We start from the raw sequence: 18,257 nt of genomic DNA, 5'->3' as shown, positions 1-18,257 counted from the left end.
TATTTTTGGTGGTGTTCAAATATGGGTAAATTTATGATAAATAGTGCACAGATTTACATCCTGGGTATAAATATGGTTTTTAGGGCCAGTTTCCTAATCTTTAAACTGAAGTTGGAGTTGAGGTTCTTTTTTTTTTTTTTTTTTTTTTTAAGTTTTATTTTTTTAAGTAATCTCTACACCCTACACGGGGCTCAAACTCACGACCCTGAGATCAAGAGTCAGATGCTCTACTGACTGAGCCAACCAGGCGCCCCCTGGAGTTGGGCTTTTAAAAAATATCTTACTCTATTAGGAAAAGATTTCCAGAGTTGTTACATCAATAAGAACTTCACACGCTTCAGCTAAAAAATACAATTATAAAGAAGGAAAAAATTGTGTTAGATCCTTTAACACTGGAAACAGGATATTATTTTCCTTGCAGCCAAACTTTGCAGCTTCTCAAATTTGTTTTCAATTGTTAGATTCTCTTTAGAGAGCTTTGTCCTCGCCTTCTCAACAGATGTCTCTCAAATAAGCTTTGATGTTTAAGAGAAATCAAATTTTTACATCAAGCTGCAACAATAATTAAAAAACAAACACTGTCTGTATTTCTGTATGGGAGAATTCCTCTTCCCTAATATCTTCAACTAATGTTTTAATTTCAGGAAAGTAAATGGTGTCCCTCCTTGAAATAAATCCAATAATACTATTTTTTATGAAGTTACATAAATGTTAAACTTTTATAATTAAGATGAGGCTACAGACAGAAAACCTAAACCTCCAGCCACTTCCTTTTTAAAAGGTTTATTTCATCTTTCTCTCAGAAACCTCATTTAAAGTCAACTAGAAACTGATGTGAGGATAAAAGAAAATACCCACTTAGAAAATACCTGAGCACAAACTTTCTTTCCTTCAGAAATATGAGCTCTAAGCAGAAGAGACATTAAAAGCAAGTACTGTAAGAAAGAAAACTTAGCCCTCATAGGTAAAAAAAAAAAAAAAAAGGAAGAAACTCTGAGATCATGCTTCATGCTGTCCATTGTTAGATGGTAGCCTTCAGAGCGGTTCCTTTACAGAAAGTTTTCTGGAGTTAAAACGCAAGCATACAACCTACTGAGCACTCCTACTGTTTCATTATTTATTACACAACTATGTTACTAATAGCAATAATGTGTGCAAGGCAGCCCATGATTTCTTAGCAAAATTAATGCCGATAAACCAAAGAAAGCTTCTAAAGCATACTGTAATAGGTAGTTTAAAGTTTTTTCTTACAATGCTACATTTAGAAAGAGTCAAGCCATGCAGCGCTTTATAGCTTAAGATTTCAATGTACTTTAAAAAAAAAAACCGCCTCTCAGCCTTCAGAAGACAGCCATGTGTCTGCCTCTCCTCAGCTCTGGGAGAAGCCGTGCTCCCAGCAGACCCTTAGGGTGATGCTTTCTGAGTCCGCCTGTTGATACCAATTCAACCAGACTCGACTTCCCTCTTGAGAGCCAAATGAACTTACGAAATGTAGTACCTTTTTAATGTCCCATGGCAGTCTTATGTATAGCAATTCAGTTCTTGCTTTGGAAGTCCGTGGATGGCCAGAGTCATTTTGGAAAAAGTTAAATCTGATAATAAATACTTCATTGTATTTCCCTTTTTTTGGATATCAGGTTGCTTTTCCACATAAACCGGAAAAGGAGGCAAACTATGTTATTCTTTAGACATTGGAAGATACTCTGCAACTGGGCACTGGCTGCTTAATGGTGATTAAGGCTTTTAAAAATAGGAAAGCTTTTTGAAGATCACCAAGTGAAGAGCATGTAAGTATTTTTTGGGTAAAATTACCACAGCAACTATCAAAAATGAATTTAAAATACATAATTTTACTTTTAATCTTACCATTACTTGGTTTTCAAAGTGGACAAATATTGGGGCACCTGGGTGGCTCAGTCGGTTAAGCGTCCGACTTCAGCTCAGGTCATGATCTCATGGTCCATGAGTTCAAGCCCTGCGTCAGGCTCTGTGATGTTAGTTCAGAGCCTGGAGCTTGCTTCAGATTCTGTCTCCCTCTCTCTCTGTCCCATCCCACTCACTCTCTGTCTCTATCAAAAAACGAATAAACGGTAGAAAAAAATATATAAAGTGGACAAATTTTACCCATTAAAAAAACCAAAAAAGCCAATGATCTACTAAATTCCTGAAATGATAAACCATTCAAAATAGGGAAGAATCCTGAAATTTGGTTAGACTTTAATATATCATGTCAATATATAAGTATAAGCTAAATACAGAAATAGTGAAATCCTTATGAAGAATTTTTATCTTCCTCTAAATAAAAAGCTTGGGAAAAAAACAAGGTAGTTCTTAAGTAGTAAATATTAGAGGCTTGTCACAAGGGACATCTTTTTCCAATCTTTTGCTGCAGTGATTGTAACACTAAATGGAGCAAGGAATATTAATGCTGGTCGTTGATATGTCACCAAGTTTGTTCTCTTTTAGAAGGAAAACTTGCTTAAGTTCTGCCACATGGAGACTCTTGGACAGCGAGCTGCCTCGGCGTTCCGCTTATTAATTCCTGATGGGCTCTATGGAGTTAATCAGCCGTTAGGCACGTGTTCTGGGGATCTAACAGATGGTGCGAAAATACACTGCATTTTATTTTTGTAATTCTAATATACAAACACGCTGACAGAATAACAGTACTTAGAGAAAGGGCCAGAAATAGGCTAAGCTTTTTTTTAAAATTTCTGGCATTTTGTTAATTGAAATGAGATCCGAGCGCTACTTGAGTGTAAACGCAGGCCCTTCACCGTGCAGGCATAAGGCAGGAAGTGAGGGAGGTGGCCGTGGGGGAGGGGAGGGCCGCCATGCTGCCTCTTCTAAGCTGGGGGCCGAGTCACCCATGGGGAGCACTCACCGGGGTGTTGGACTGCTCCGTCAGCTTTTGCTCCCACATCCTCAGACGTCTTTCCCGCTCTTTCAGCTCTTGCTCTTTACAGCTGAGGTCCCGTTCTAGTTTCTTCAGCCTCTCAAGAGTTGCCTCAATTTCGCACCTGCACAGGGATGACTGGTTTAAGTCTCAGCTTTGCTCAAGAGTTATTAAATGCTTAGTGGCCCATCAGAATGTGTAATGAAAGTGAAAGGCTGGGGTGCCTGGGTGGCACAGTCGTTAAGACTCTGACTCTTGATTTTGGCTCAGGTCAAGATCTCATGGTGGTGAGATCCAGCCTCACGTAGGGCTCTCCACTGACGGTGCAGAGTCTGCTTGGGGTTTTCTCCCCCAACCCCGCTTACCCTGCCCCTCCCCTGCTCGCACTCTCTCTCAAAAATAAACTTAAAAGGCTAAAATGAAAGGCTGAATAAAAGACTGTGATTTTTGCCAGTTTTATTGAGATATCATTGACATATATCACTGTGTAAGTTTACAGTGTACTGCATAATAGTTTGACTTACACATACTGTGAAATGATGCCCACTATAAATTTAGTTAGCATCCATCATCTCATGTAGAGAAAGCAAAAAAAGAAAAAAAAAATTTTCTTGTGATGAGAACTCTCCAGATGTACTCTCTAAACAACTTTCATACATATGATACATTAGACTGTAGTCATCATGTTGCACATTATAGTCCTTGGACTGACTTACCTTGTAACTAGAAGTTTATATCTTTTTTATTTTGAGAGAGAGTGTGCATAAGCAAGTGGGGGGAGGGGCAGAGAGGGAGAGAGAGAATCCCAAGAACTGAGGAACTTGTAAGGTATGACCTGAGCAGAAACCAAGAGTCGGACCTTTAACGGACGGAGGCACCCAGTATAAGTTTATACCTTTTGGTCACCTTCCTCCTATTTGTCCCCACCACCAACTCTGGTAACCATAAATCTGATCCTTTATTTCTGTGAGTCTGGCAAAACTTGTGCTTCTAAACCAAACAGGAAACTATCAGAGAATAAGAAATCTGTCACATCCTTAAAAATCTGTAGGTAGTTTCTAGTCTGGAAAAATCAGCTCAAAATACTTCCTAACAAAGTACTGAAGACCCACGAGAGTAGAGCCTAAGCTATGGAGCTGGTGTCCTGGTTTAGCTGTTTAATGAATGCTGACATTAAACTAGCCCTTTATAGTTTAGAAAGCACTATTACACAATGTCTCATCTTATTCTCATAACAGCCCCAAGAAACCGGTACTAATCCCATATATAGAGATGGGGAAAATGATGTTCAGGTTGGGTGATCAACATCCTGTCCCTAGTGAATTCAGGTTAGCCTAATTCCCTGACTGGGTAACTCAATCAATTGATTAATCTGACCTAGTTTTCTCAGTTGTAGGGGGTGATGATTATCTTATACCAGGGTTCCCCAGACTGCCTGGTCCTAATAACTACCTGGGCAGCTTTTTAAAAAACAAATAAATACACAACAAAATACAGATTCCTAGGACCCTTCCTTAGAGCTTATGATTCAGTAGGGCTGGGTAGGGACTAGGAATTTCCATTATTTAATAAAAGACCCGGGGCTCCTGGGTGGCTCAGTCGGTTAAGCGTCCAACTTCGGCTCAGGTCATGATCTCACGGTTCGCGGGTTCCAGCCCCGCGTTGGGCTCTGTGCTGACAGCTCAGAGCCTGGACCCTGCTTTGGATTCTGTGTCTCCCTCTCTCTCTGCTCCTCCCCCACTCACGTTCTGTCTCTCTCTCTCTCAAAACTAAATAAACATTAAAAAATTTTTTTAAAAACCCAGGTAATTTTTATAATCTGACAAGTGTGGATCAGATGAACTCTAGGATTCTTTTGAAGTCTAATAATTTTTTTAAAGTTCCCTCCTTAGTCTCTATAGGCCAATCAACCTCACTACTTAGAATATGTTCAGTTATAGAAACCTTTGTAGAAAATGAACTGTTGATGACATGGCTCAGTACAAGCCATTTTCTTCCTTCAGGCCTGTCACTGTGCTCTGAGAGCTGGAAGTTCCTTCCCTTGAGTTTCTGAAAGGCCTGGAGACAGCTGACTGGTTATTAGCTGGTAAGTGCTGCCACAGCATGGAGTCTGGTTGGGATTCTCTCTCTCTCTCTCTCTCTCTCTCTCTCTCTCTCAAAATAAACAAACATAAAAAAAAAAAGTCCTAGGTATTATTTGGCAACATCTAAGACAGGGAACAGCTACTGAGGTGGGTCTGGATTTGGGTACAACACTGGACTTCTCTGGTTATCTGAAAAGAACCTCAGAGCCAGGGAGTTAGCAAGTTAGTGTAAAAGCACCTGCCGTCGACACTCCATTCCTCTTATTGGTGTCATTTGAAAATTATAGAACATAAGAACAGTCACACTACCTGAAGAAAGGCACCAAAATCAGCAATCTTTCAGAATTATCACTATCATCAAGTCCACCTTTTATCCCTGATGTTTCTGACAAAAAGACTATGCCCATTCATAAATAAGTGTGTGTTTATTTTTCAAATGGAGATTTGAGGGGAAAAAAATCAATGTGGGAAAACTTAGGTTAAACTTTTATAACAAAGAAAGTGAAAGTGAGCCATCTTGGGGAACTGAAGGGGTCAGAGGGTGAGGAGAGGAGGCAGCAGAGAGGGGGGCACTCAGTGGCAGGTGGTGGGGGGAGCTGGGCTGCAGTCTGTGCAGTGCCTCCAGCAGGCCACACCACACCCCTGCCCGAGAGAATGATCGCACGGATACTCTGGTCAGGGGTAAGCGGCCAGCACGTTCAATTTCACTTGTAATTTAGGCAAGGGTTCATCTCAAGTTTCAGCTCTGGGAGCCAACTGTGAGTTTGAGCCCTTCTGGAAAACAGACCAATGGTTAAGTAAGGTGGAAGCTGTGACACAGAAAAACAAACACTGAGTAAAATCTGCTTCCTCAACCCGGCTCCTCAGGCTCAGCACTTCCCAACACTACTCCCTGCCCCAGGCGCCCCGCTTCTGCAGGGAGTGTGGGAAGTTATGTACCATGAGGGACGCAATGACCCCGCTCCCCGTGTTGTTAATGGATTCTTTTGCATTGAGTGCATCTATTGATGTATGTATATAACCTTCTTATTCTATAAACATAGGTGTTTTTAAAAGTTTAAGTGTTCTAGTTGATGAAAAGGATGGTTTTTCTCTTAACCCAAATCCAATTAAGGTTGACTTCCACTAGTATCAATTTTTCACATGCCAAAAATAGTGAAATGTAATTATCTTTTCAAGGTCAATTTGTAAAAATAGCTATATTATATATATGATGGTAAGTAAATAATATGAATACTAGTGTTATATATTAAAGGATTTGTGCTAATATCCAGATTGCAAAGATTAAATTTCCTTATCTGTTTTTTGGTTTTATTGTTTTTAATGTGTTTATGTATTTTTGAGAGACAGAGTGCTAACAGGGCCGGAGCAGAGAGGGAGGAGAGAGACAGAGAATCCTAAGCAGGCTCCACACTGTTAGCACAGAGCCCCATTGGGGCTCAAACCCATGAACTGTGAGATCATGACCTGAGCTGAAATTCTCAGATGCCTAACCCACTGAGCCACCCAGGTGACCCTGTTTTTTGTTTTTATTTAATGTTTATTTTTGAGAGAGCAAGCGAGCGAGGAAGGGGCAGAGAGAGAGGGAGACACAGAATCCAAAGCAGGCTCCAGGCTCAGAGCTATCAGCAAAGAGCCCGACGTGGGGCTCGAATTCAGAAACCTTGAGATCATGACCTGAGCTGAAGTCAGACGCTTAACCAACCCAGATGCCCATTTCTTGTTTTTAACAAGGTGTGCCACGGTGGGGGTATTCTAATCACAAGGGAGGAATACAATCAGCAAAGTATTCCGCCAAGAGACACAGATCTGAACATGCCTCACAGCGCCACACAGCTCACTCAGTGCCGATTACAAGGCAGTTATGTGGGGCAATGAAAACTGCAAACATGAGCAACAGGGTGACACATTTCCTGTTCTTGATGATCATGGCTGTTATTGCTAATAAATCAATAGTAGGAGAAACAAGCTGAAGATACGAACAAGGAAATATCTGACTGTAGATTTCTTTCCTATCATCTATTAGATCAAAAGAAAGAACATAGTTCACTTAAAAAAATTTTTTTAATGTTTAGAGAGACAGAGAGGGAGACACAGAATCTGAAGCAGGCTCCAGGCTCTGAGTTGTCCGCACAGATCCCGACGTGTGGCTCAAACCCACGAATTGCGAGATCATGACCTGCGCCAGAGTCATATGCTTAACCGACTGAGCCACCCAGGCACCCTGGAAAGAACATAGTTTATATGGTTTTAAATAACCTAGCTTTAAAAAGAATTTTAAGGGGCAACTGGATAGCTCATTCGGTTTAGTGTTCAGCTCCTGATTTCGGCTCAGGTCATGATCTCACGGTTGTGAGATAGAGCCCCGCATCAGTCTCCATGCTGGGTGTACAGCCTGCCTAAGATTCTCTCTCTCCCTCTCTGTCTGCCCCTCCCCTAGTCTCTCTCTCTCTCAAAAAACAAAACTAAATATAAAATTTAGAATTGTAATAAAAATCATTTAATTTTCTAAAACAGAATGTTTCATCTGGTCTATGTGTAAGGAAGCTCTACCACAAAACAAGCATTTCCCAGAAACACAAGATGTCCTACACATGCTTTCAACAGCAGTCATGTGGTTTCAGACACAAGACAAAAGTCAGGAGAAAGAGGACAGTCTGAATGTGTTGCCCTTTGAAATATCCAGATGATGTTACAAAGCATTTGATTCTTTTTGGTATGTGGGACAGAGTGGGATGTTTTTGCCTTGATCATAACCTAGAACAATCACGCTCTCGTATTTCTCTTTGCTCAAAGGAATCAAGTGAACTCTGCATGGTCATGACCGGATGGTATGGCGCCGGCCACGGTCCGGGAGCAGCGCTGCGCAGAGCGCGCACCACAGCAGGCCTGTGGGACCAGACCACGTGGGTTCTGGTACTGGCTCTTAGTGTAATCTTGGGCAGGTGACCTAACATGTCCATCCATCTCATTTTGCTCTGTGACAGAAGTCAGGATTGCCGTATGGATTAAAAAAGATAATCCAGATAAAGTACGAGCATCTGGTGAGAATATAATAAATGGCAGTTGTGTGTGTTGTTACTCTAATATTATTCCCTCTGGTTTTAACCAATTGCCACGTTCAGATAAAACAGCCCTGCTACTTCTTAGACTGGTTTAAGGGTTCAGGTAAAGAAACATATTCTCTCACCAGCTCTCAGGATCAACTGGTTTCTCAGAGGAGCCAGGGAGGAAGCCAGCTAAGCAACTGCTTGCTTTTTACTAAAACACATCAATGTATTACCAATGTTATTTCCCTCATCTTTTCATCTTTAGACATTTAAAAAAATTTATTATTCAACCATCCAGGTTTGTAGAAAATAAAGCTATCCAAATAGAAAACACTCTCCCCAAATTTAATTATCCACTGGTGTCACTGACCTTTTGACACTTTTAGGTACACATACCATCTAAACGTAAATGTTTATAGTACAAAAAATGCAATCATTCTAATCATACTGGACCCTAGCCTCTATTTGTAAGTCATTTATCAGATCTGTATTATCATAAACGGCTCCATCTATTCTGTATATGGAGATAGCATCAGTTGTTAAAACCATAAAAATCACAAAAAACCAAAAATCTATTGCACCTCATGCCCTTTCTAATTTACAATTCTAAATGACGCTGTGATAAGCGCGTATCTGTACATTCTTGTATAGCCTTTCATTTCCTCAGGAATGGAGTGGTAGTGGTGGAGTGGAGGCAGCCGATCTATACTGCCAGACTGTCCTCCAAAAAGGTAGTAGTTTCACCAGCAGTGTACTAGAAAGTTTATCATGCTGGATATTTTCATGATGTAGATTTTTGCCAATCTGGCAAATGAATTATGTTCCCTTATAGTTGCTTGATTGTACGTGAGGTTAAATATTTTCATATGTTTATTGGCCATTTGAGTTCTCCTTTTGTGAAATGCCTTTCATGTCCTTTAGAATGCTATAATTAAAATGTTATTTTAAAGGCAGTAACTCTGTCTACCACCGTAGTCTTCCAAGTGTGATCTGGGGGCCCGTGGGAGCTTTTCAAAGGATCGAAGAGATTAAAGTGGTTTTCAGAACAACATTAAGACATGACGTGCCTTTTCTCATTCTCTCACAAGTGCACAGACCCTTCCAGAGGCTTCACGATATGTGCCAGTGCCGCAGGCTGAGTGCAGAGACAGGATTTATTGTTACTTAAATGAATCAAGAGCTACATACTTAAATTTTTTCTCAGTTCTAATTCTGAATGTGGTAAATACTGACAGATCTAACTCACTGCAACTGAAGCTCTTTGTAGTCCTCAATAATTTTTCAGAGTGTAATGGAGTCCTGAGACCAAAAACTTCCGGAACTGCCAAGCTACTATCTAGGGGGAAAGAAGTTACGGCAGTGTGGCATTTGTCCTGGAAGTTTACGGTGGGCACTGCTTTTGCCAAAAGGAGGTTTTTACATTTTTCTATGGAAGATTTACCAACTGTCCCCCTATTTTCTGATGTTGTTGGCATAGTTTTAGTATCATATCTCAAGGCTATTATAATACACTAATTTTAAAATCCCACTAGTCTTTTGGATAACAGATCAAACAGCATCTCCTCAGGAAATCCTTTTATTATTTCGTCAGACTAGATTTCATGGTTGCATACTCTCAGATGTCCAGTAATTCTCTGTCATAATTCTTATCAAAGTAGTAATAATAAGTTGCTTGTGCATCTATAATCAGTAGTTCAACGCTAGACCCCCTACTCCATATGCACTAGGGCTGTTCTGCTCATCACCATGGCACAACACAAGAGCGCCTTGCCTCGGCAGAGGTTCTGGAGTATGTGAATGAATGAGTGTAAGAAACACACCCGTCAATAAATCAGCTTACATATTTATATTCTCTTGTATGATATCATAATGTCTTTTACTGTTGCTGCCACCATGGCGTTTCCCTCCCCAGATATCTATCGAGCAACTGCTGTGTTCAAGGCCCATTCTAGATGCTGTAGGTATAGTAATGAACAAAAGATTATCTGATCCTTTTACATTTCAGCCAGAGAGGTACAGATAAAACAGCAAACTACAGAATTACTTATTAATTCCAATAGCAGTAGAGGTTCTAAAGGAGATGCTCTCAGGGCACATAAAGTAGAACCTCATCTGATCCAGGGTCAGAAACACTTCCTTAAATACACGTTATTTCAGTTGCTATCTAAATGATGACTAGGAGCCAAGCTGGATGTGGGTGTCAAGGGTGGTATGCTGCCGAAAGGGACGCGTTTTATATAGAAGAAACTGCATTTGCAAGGACTCTGAACAAGGAAGAAGTATGCATCTACTGAGGGACTAAAAGCCAGAAATTAAGAGGCAGAACTATGCTCTTACGGTAAGGCTGCTGAGGTCAGAGTGCAAAGGGTCTCCTGAGTCTTGTGCAGCATTGACCTTTATACTAGAGTAATCCCTTACACGGATTTGAAACAAGAGTGATCTGATTAATTTGTGCTGGTCTCTTACTGTAGGAAACAAGTATTAACTTACATGTTTTGTTAATTATTTAAGTCCAGAACGAAACCCCCTCATACCTACATTCGAGCAGAGGGTATGACTTTTGTTTCCCTAAATAAAAACTGACTTAACTCACTGGCCTCAGATAGAGATTTCAAAAGAATAAAAACCAATAAGGTTACTGTAAAAGAATCATACAGAAAGCCCACGGAAACGTCTAAGAACAGGAGTGAACAACTCGATGTTTCCAAGGTGCATGCAGTATTCATTGGGCATCAGCAGGTGGCGTAAGGCGTCACGTTACCGCCAAGGCTATCAGGAGCAGAGATAAGTTACTTAAATCTCTGCTGAGTCAGGGAGGAATAATGTCAGCTCCCAAACATGCTATTTATATAACTGCAGCACGTGACCTGGCTCAACTGTCTCATCCTGGGCTTGCTCCTTCCACTCACACATTACAATTCTCTCATTATTAAGTTTGCTTTCCACTTGACAAAATTTAGTAGGATTCATAACATCAATAGTTTTCTTTTAAAAGTGTTTTTATAGTCTCCCTACCTCCTCCATCAACACATCCAGTACTCTGCAAACTCCTAGGCAAATAATATTTTTATTTCTCACTGGACAGATGCCAAGACTTCCTAATACAGAGTGTATGGTACAGAGAAATGTCTGGTAACTGTCTTCGGTCTCAGGAGATATGATTGTAATAGTCTTTCCAAATACTTAGACGTATGCAATGGAGGACTTACTAGATCTCCAAAAAATTTTAACATAAGAAACAAAACTCTAGAGTGTCATCAAGTTCACTGGTTTTCTTCTTCAGTGGAGCTGGACCCGATCTTTTAAAGCCAGAGGCCGATCTTTTAAAGTCAGAGGCCATGACTTGGTGCAAGGCTTACCTACCTCCACTCTGCCTTGTTGTGCAGGAATGAGTTACACTGGTCAGGAAGGCTAGTATCATTTGACATGGACTCCAGAATTGAAATGATTTGCTTGAAAGATGGCCGTTTCTGAAAAAGAGAAAATAATAAACTTGTTGGGACTTAAGAAAGTAGGTCTTTAAGAGAAAATCCACAAGCAAAAAAATAAGCTTGACATACCATAACAAAATAAAATAGCATGCCATGTCCTGACTTAGTTATTACAACTGTCTGACTACTCAGGTTTAAGGGAACCATATTCCTTATTTTCAATAAATTATAAGAATAGTCTCGTCATTTTTCTATCATGTGGCCTAAGGCTGGAATAATTACAGTTTTTCTCTAGGTACGGAAAATACAAATTCTCTTTTGGGTAGGATTAAGGAGTCCTAAAAGGGAAAAGTTAAATCCTTTAAAAATCTTTGTGATACAGCAAGTTTAGTAAAAGGTAATGGTGGAGTCTGGGTGACAGGTCTACCTGTGTTCGCCATAAAATTCAATCAACTTTTCTGTATGTTTGAACATTCTTACAATGTTGGGGGAGAAGCTACTTCCTCTGTTAGAACTACTAAAATTTCCTCAACCACTTGCTGATAGAAAAAGCCCCCCATTTTAAAGTCATTATGACTTCATTGTCTGCAGTGTTGATTCCACATCATAACTAGTTTGGGAAGCGGGAAGCTCTAACGCACAGTTTACTAGGAATTGAAAAAGTGGTGGTTCGGCACATTTCTTTAGCAGTAACCACACTTGTCTGTTGCCTTAGACTCTAGCCAAGGCTGAGACAAAAGGTTAAAACAAAAATGGAGAAAGATAACAAAAGGATGATGCACATTCTGTCTTCATCATGCCTCATAATTATACCATTTCTGAGCAAATTACAGTTGCAGCAATTAAAACATGCATTTTAATTTAGGAGCACAAAAACAAGAAGGAACAACGTTGAGGTGGCTTGCTCTTAGGACTTGAGTGCTTCCTACCTTAAGAAAGACAATTTTTCTACTTCTCAGGAATATAAAACTGGGCTATTCATTCTGAATTCTGCCTTCATTGTATTCTTTTAAGGGCGTGTGTGCCTGTATGTGTGTGTGTAAGAAGAGGGCCTAAGTAGCTAAGTGTCGCTGATACACAGTAAGCCTTGTAATAAGCAAAGAAGAAAATGCCTTAAGTAGGAAATTTGAAAAATACAGTCTTAACTTTATTCCTATTTTAATTTCTCCTACCACGTGTCAGGCTGTAAAAGGAAAAATGTTTTAATTGTTTGCACAGGAACTAATTATATAATACAGGATTTTCATTTTGCATGGAAAAGCAGTGAGCGGCTAAGAATATTTTTCCCTACATTTAATCATTCTTGAAATAAAGTAAAACTCTTTTGTAAGTAGGTGACAAGTACCCCTAGAAAAACCTTAATTTTATAGGTAGAATACACAATTAGATGGAAATTATCAAAGTGAACGTTTGAAAAACAACAACAATATAGAATTTTGTGGTGATGATGGTTTATAGATATTCTGATTGCAGAATACAGTATTTGGCCCAGGCCTACATTCCCTTTAGTATTCACGTAGGTTTTGCTTACATTAAAAAAATTACACCTAGGGCCATTTATTAAGCATTTATATACATTATTTATTATCTCCATTTTGTAGATAAGGAAAATCTCAGAAAAATATGGATTGCCCAGTGTCACACGGGAAGCAAGTTACTAAATCAGGGGCAAGGCTCTTAAACCTTTCAATATGTTTTATCACACGAGAGTAAGATATTCCTATCAAACTCCGGGCTTTATTCTTTTCTTATTTAGAAATGCCAGTTTAGAACTGGAAACTACCCACCTTTACTTCTTTTTTTCTTTGATAAACTACTTTGAGCACCTGGTGTAAGCCATTGGCATGACTTGACATTTACCTAATAGCTTTCTCTTGTATTCTCTTTCGCCTCCTCATTGCAAAAGAACATTTTTCTACAGGTGAGCTGAATATTTTTTTTATCTATGTCTTTAAAGCATAAAGGCTGGGAAAAAAAGGAAAGGTTTGTAACCAGTCATGGCTCTATATATGTGCACAGGAGTGGCATCAACTTCTGGCTGAATTGCTACAGACTTCTAGCCAGAGAACTAAAATGTGCCTTGGTCTGGCTACTTGAGTTAACACGTTGGGCACCCACTTACTAAATGTGTGGAAGGTGCCAAAGGTAGCACTGTGCCCTCAAAGAGACAGCAGTCCATTTAGACAGAAAAGAGATTTTAAAAAATACAACAGCAAAAGGTAAGGCCTTAGCCCAGATTGTGGTTTAGGAACAGGAGTACCAAGTATGGGCTGCAGTAAACAGAATAGTCAGGGAGGGCTTGATGTTGAAGTAATCAAAGGAAGAAAGAAAACAGGAGGGCACGCCCAGGGAAGGGATGTGTGGAAGGTATGGCTGGAGATCAACCATGAGAGCTGGAAGCATGGGCCGCAGCTGGATGTACAATGAAATACAGAAGGAATGTATTAGTTGTATCAGAATAAAATGCCTTGAATGTAGGAAATAAAAATCAGTCTTAAACTTTATACTTCACCTGGCTAGAATACAAGACTCCTCTCGTGCCAAAGAAGGGTAAGCTGGCTACATGTTAAAGACATGCCAACTTGATGGCTTCACCGGGCCTGTGTTGTCCTTCCTGTGTTAGGTGTTTACACTACCATTTCATTAATGCACCAAACTGTATATTCTTAGAATTTTAATTACTGAAGTACGGAGCTTCCGATTAAGAAATTCAAAACCTGCTTTGCATACTGAGATATAATTGCAGTTACAGAGATTTAGTTGTGTTAATCGAATTCAATGCAAATAATTTCAGGTAAAATTTTTATTTAAGTATCAGAGAGAAAAATACCACCAAAATGACTATATATGCCACAATGGACGTGTAACTGGTACAGTATGGAAAAGGTGGTATGACAGCATTAAAAAAATATATATGTTCTAGAGCAAACTTGCAAATAGCTGCTTACATTTTCTACTGGATTAGCTGCAAAGTGCAGGCATTTCTCTTAGTGCTTCAAAACCCCATATTCTGCGAACAGAGGCGGGACAGACCATTCCAAACCTATACAGCTTTGTCACTGAATACTAATAAAAACAATCATAGTAAATAAAAATACTAACAGAATTTTTAAAATGTTAAATTCTTTTTTTTCAATTTTTTTTTTTTTGGTTTTACATTTTTAAATTTATTTTTGAGAGACAGAGAGCACAAGTGGGGAGGGGCAGAGAGAGAAGGAGACAGAATCCGAAGCAGGCTCCGGGCTCTGAGTTGTCAGCACAGAGCCTGACACGGGGCTCGAACTCACGAACCGTGAGATCATGACCTGAGCCGAAGTTGGACGCTCAACCAACTGAGCCACTCAGGCGCCCATAAATTCATTAATAAAAAACATTATGAAGTCAATAAAAGATTCTCCTTTTAAAAAGGGTGAAGGTAGTTTGATGAACAGGAGTGAAAGCAAAGATTGAGGTTGCTGGTTACCAGGGCCAAGGGGACATGTGCAAGTCAGGGAAGACCCAGCCACAAACTCCTCCAAGACAAAGCGTGGCCACCCAGCCACGAGGGAGCACGTGGGCGGAGGCGCCTCACAGATCTGTGTCCCTTGCTGCTCTGCAAACTGTACTTGGTGTTGAGCTGTTCTCACTTGATGGTGTGGGTCGACGTGCTAGGTAACAGGTATGACTCAGCATGAATTCTGTGTTACACGAACATGTTTCTCAGACTTACCCGTGGTTTATGCATTATTCCCGCTAGAGAAACACATGCTATAGAACAGACTGTGTTACCATCATGCATTCTTCCTGGGCCAGATTGGAACGGAGTTTAAATTAAGGAAGAAATTCCATTCTTAAGTCTTAGATCTGTTTAAAAAAGTCAGTTCGCAATAGATTTCAGTGACAGTGGACAAATTCGAACTATAAGATTAGTTCCTTTCTTGAGTCTTTCTCTTCTGTGATGTTGTTTTACTTTCTAACTTTTTAATATGAAAAATTACAAACATATACAAACGCAGAACAACGTAACAAGCCTCCATATACCTATCACGTGGCTTCAAAAATTATCTGTGGCCAATCTTGTTTAATCTACACCACCATCTATTTCCTTTCACTTTATTTTGAAGCAACTCCAAGACTCGCCTATCATTTTATCTATAAATATTTCCGTATGTATGTGAGAGTCTTTTAAAATGATCTTTGCAGGGAAAGGAAATGGGCCTTCATGCTCAAATGTGATAACCACATGAAAGTCTACGTTCTGGAATGTCTCCAACTCTATTGTGATAGCTTAAAAAACATCACGAGTCTAGTTTCTCTAGAAGTGCTACTTTTGCCTGGTCTTTGGTTCAGACTGCTTGGGATCCTTCTCCAGTCTCACCATGTACTAACCTGTGGCCTTGAGCATTACTTACCTTCTGTGTGCCTTGACCCTTCATCTGTAAAATGAGTGTCATAACACAACCTATTTCATAGAGGTATTCTAAGGAACAAATGAGCAAATGTGCATAAAGTGCTTGGAGCAGTGCCTGGCATATAATGAGCACTGTGTGCTAGCCATTTTTATAACATGAAAGTGCAATACTTATTATTAGAGATTAAAAACAAAGGAATGCAATTCTTTCCATTGAGTCAAGAGTGCCAGAATGCTGTAAGAAAGCCAGTAATGAGTTTCTAAGGATCAAGATGAACAGATATCAACCGAAAGCCTTTACCGTCCATCCGGGACTCACAGAAGCAGCAATTCAGCTTGCTTTGTAAGGAATCTTCTTACTCCAAGTTTTAGAAACTCAAAACCAAGAAAACACGTGAAATTTCAGAATTCTGAACAACGACCAAAAGAATATTTATTTATATACCTTGGCATCAGCTTCCCAACACTGACGTAACAGCTCAGCAAAACTTCTGGGGCAACTGCTTGGAATGGTTAATCTCTACCACAGAGAAAGGAAAAACAACACAAGGATTGACTCATTAAGGTAAGCAAATACTGAAAGGTCATAAAAGTTAATTTAAGAGCATAAATAAGTCATTAACTTTAAAACTTCCATTGATTGATACATGGCAAGTAAGAATTTACGTTTAGATTCATAATATCTAATCTCTAAAGACACTGATGCTACTTTTCTTCCAAAACGGTATCCAAGTGGATGGAGAAGTTGGATTCAGCACAACAAATCCAAAAAAACCTAGACACAAGTCTAAAAGAAACTACAGTAGGACAGGGGCAAGGGGGAACAGAAATACACACTGCAAAACCACAAACCTATCACCATTCTTTCATAGACAACTACGAAATCTGCAGACAGGTCGGGCAGCCAGGCAACCAGCTTGGCTCTGGCAGGAGGTGTACAACTCTGAAAGCATCTTCTGCAGAGACCGTCAAAGAGAGAATTTTAAAGAAGTATGCCTTTTCTCATCAGCAAAGAGGATATTGTTTTTTCTTTTTCTTTTTTTTTTTTTAACGTTTATTTATTTTTGAGACAGAGAGAGACACACCATGAACGGGGGAGGGTCAGAGAGAGGGAGACACAGAATCCGAAACAGGCTCCAGGCTCTGAGCTGTCAGCACAGAGCCCAACGCGGGGCTCGAACTCACGGACCGCGAGATCATGACCTGAGCTGAAGTTGGACGCTCAACCAACTGAGCCACCCAGGCACCCCCAAAGAGGATATCCTGAATGTATGACCCCTTACGGGTAAACCGCAGGGACTGGACACAACAGGGATTATAATGTGAGGATCAGTCCCGTTCCAACATTATATACAAGTGGTTCTCTAGACTTGCGATGTCCCTGGAGGCTCTCTAGAGATCTGCAGAGGCATTTTTTGTTTGTTTTAAAGACTGGAGGGCTGCACCTGGCATGGGTCAAGAGTACTAGACATCCTTCACTGTGTTGTAAATCCCTGATTAAGTACTCCCTCATACTCCACTAAACTCCAGATGCTCTGGGTGCAAACAACAAGGTTTATCATTTTCTGACCTCAGACTCGCTCTTGGATTTATAAACACATTTTTTGAGCAGTTTTAAAATACAATGAATTAAGAATGCAACTACTAAATAAGATAAATCAAGGGCAGACTGATCTTTGCAGTACTCATAACCTTACCGAGATGTTTGGAAAACATCACCTGCAACAGCATTGCTCATGCTGCTGGAATCACTGATACAATTCAGCTCGACTCTGCATGTGTAGCTGTTGAATCCTATTTACCTGCAGGGACAGGCATCTAAAATTGTTCCACACTCTCCTCTCTTGTGGCCATGCCTGTGCATTTATACATTGCAATACCTTTTTCGTCGATTTCTTCTTTGTTACCGTTAGAGCATTATGTTAACTTTAAAATATAATGTGTATAATGGGTAGGTTGCACTACCTCTGAATTTCACTTCAGGGAAGTAGAGGGACCATTAACAGGGTTGTTATCAAAAGAGCGCTGGGTGTGAGCTGAGAACTGCTGCACGAAGAAGGACTGAGATTTATTCCACAGTATTGTTTACTGAAGAAGTTTTGTAAATAAAAAGCTTAAACTGAATTTATTTGGATTTGGGGGAGATTGTGTATAAAACTAGAAAAAGAGTTATTCTGGCAGGAAAACAGATGATCTATATTTAGAATTACAGATAACCTTAAAATCAAAATAAACCAAAATAAAACCTTAGAACCAAGTTTTAAACAAAACAGCCCTCTCCAAGCTAAAGGTATGCTAAACATCTTTTTAATTGATTACATAGAACAGAGGAGATGTAGTAACCTGCACTCTTATTTTACTGTAATATATGGTAAACCGTACTCCTATTGTACTGGAAACCTTTTG

General features: G+C 39.8%; 1 protein-coding gene and 1 long non-coding RNA gene across 10 annotated transcripts in view; one reads left to right on the top strand and one right to left on the bottom strand.

The window, feature by feature from the left end:
- Positions 1-18,257, bottom strand: part of MAP3K20 (mitogen-activated protein kinase kinase kinase 20) — a 184,714-nt gene that overhangs the window by 44,855 nt on the left and 121,602 nt on the right. For all 7 annotated transcript variants that reach the window (XR_008295443.1, XM_027055471.2, XM_027055472.2 and 4 more), the window contains exons 9-11: positions 16,297-16,371; positions 11,394-11,500; positions 2,885-3,020 (exon numbers count right to left, since the gene is read on the bottom strand). Coding sequence is in view for 6 of the 7 variants with exons in the window: in XM_027055471.2 (XP_026911272.1) it covers positions 2,885-3,020; positions 11,394-11,500; positions 16,297-16,371 (318 nt within the window). In the remaining variant the exon portion in view is untranslated. The remainder of the gene's footprint in view (positions 1-2,884; positions 3,021-11,393; positions 11,501-16,296; positions 16,372-18,257) is intronic.
- LOC106987976 (uncharacterized) overlaps positions 1-18,257 on the top strand; it is a 138,572-nt gene that overhangs the window by 101,429 nt on the left and 18,886 nt on the right. Inside the window, exons 6-9 of one of the 3 annotated variants that reach the window (XR_008295444.1) lie at positions 1,638-1,787; positions 2,467-2,602; positions 4,900-4,982; positions 14,870-15,119. This is a non-coding gene — a long non-coding RNA (uncharacterized LOC106987976). Of the gene's footprint in view, positions 1-1,637; positions 1,788-2,466; positions 2,603-4,899; positions 4,983-7,776; positions 13,339-14,869; positions 15,120-18,257 lie in introns of those variants that run through there. The other 2 variants (XR_008295445.1, XR_003418801.2) reach the window with 2 other exon arrangements.

The sequence above is a fragment of the Acinonyx jubatus genome, chromosome C1 (assembly GCF_027475565.1).
Source record: "Acinonyx jubatus isolate Ajub_Pintada_27869175 chromosome C1, VMU_Ajub_asm_v1.0, whole genome shotgun sequence".
In the NCBI taxonomy this organism is placed as follows: Eukaryota; Metazoa; Chordata; class Mammalia; order Carnivora; family Felidae; genus Acinonyx; species Acinonyx jubatus.
This window is presented reverse-complemented; position numbering and strand designations above follow the sequence as displayed.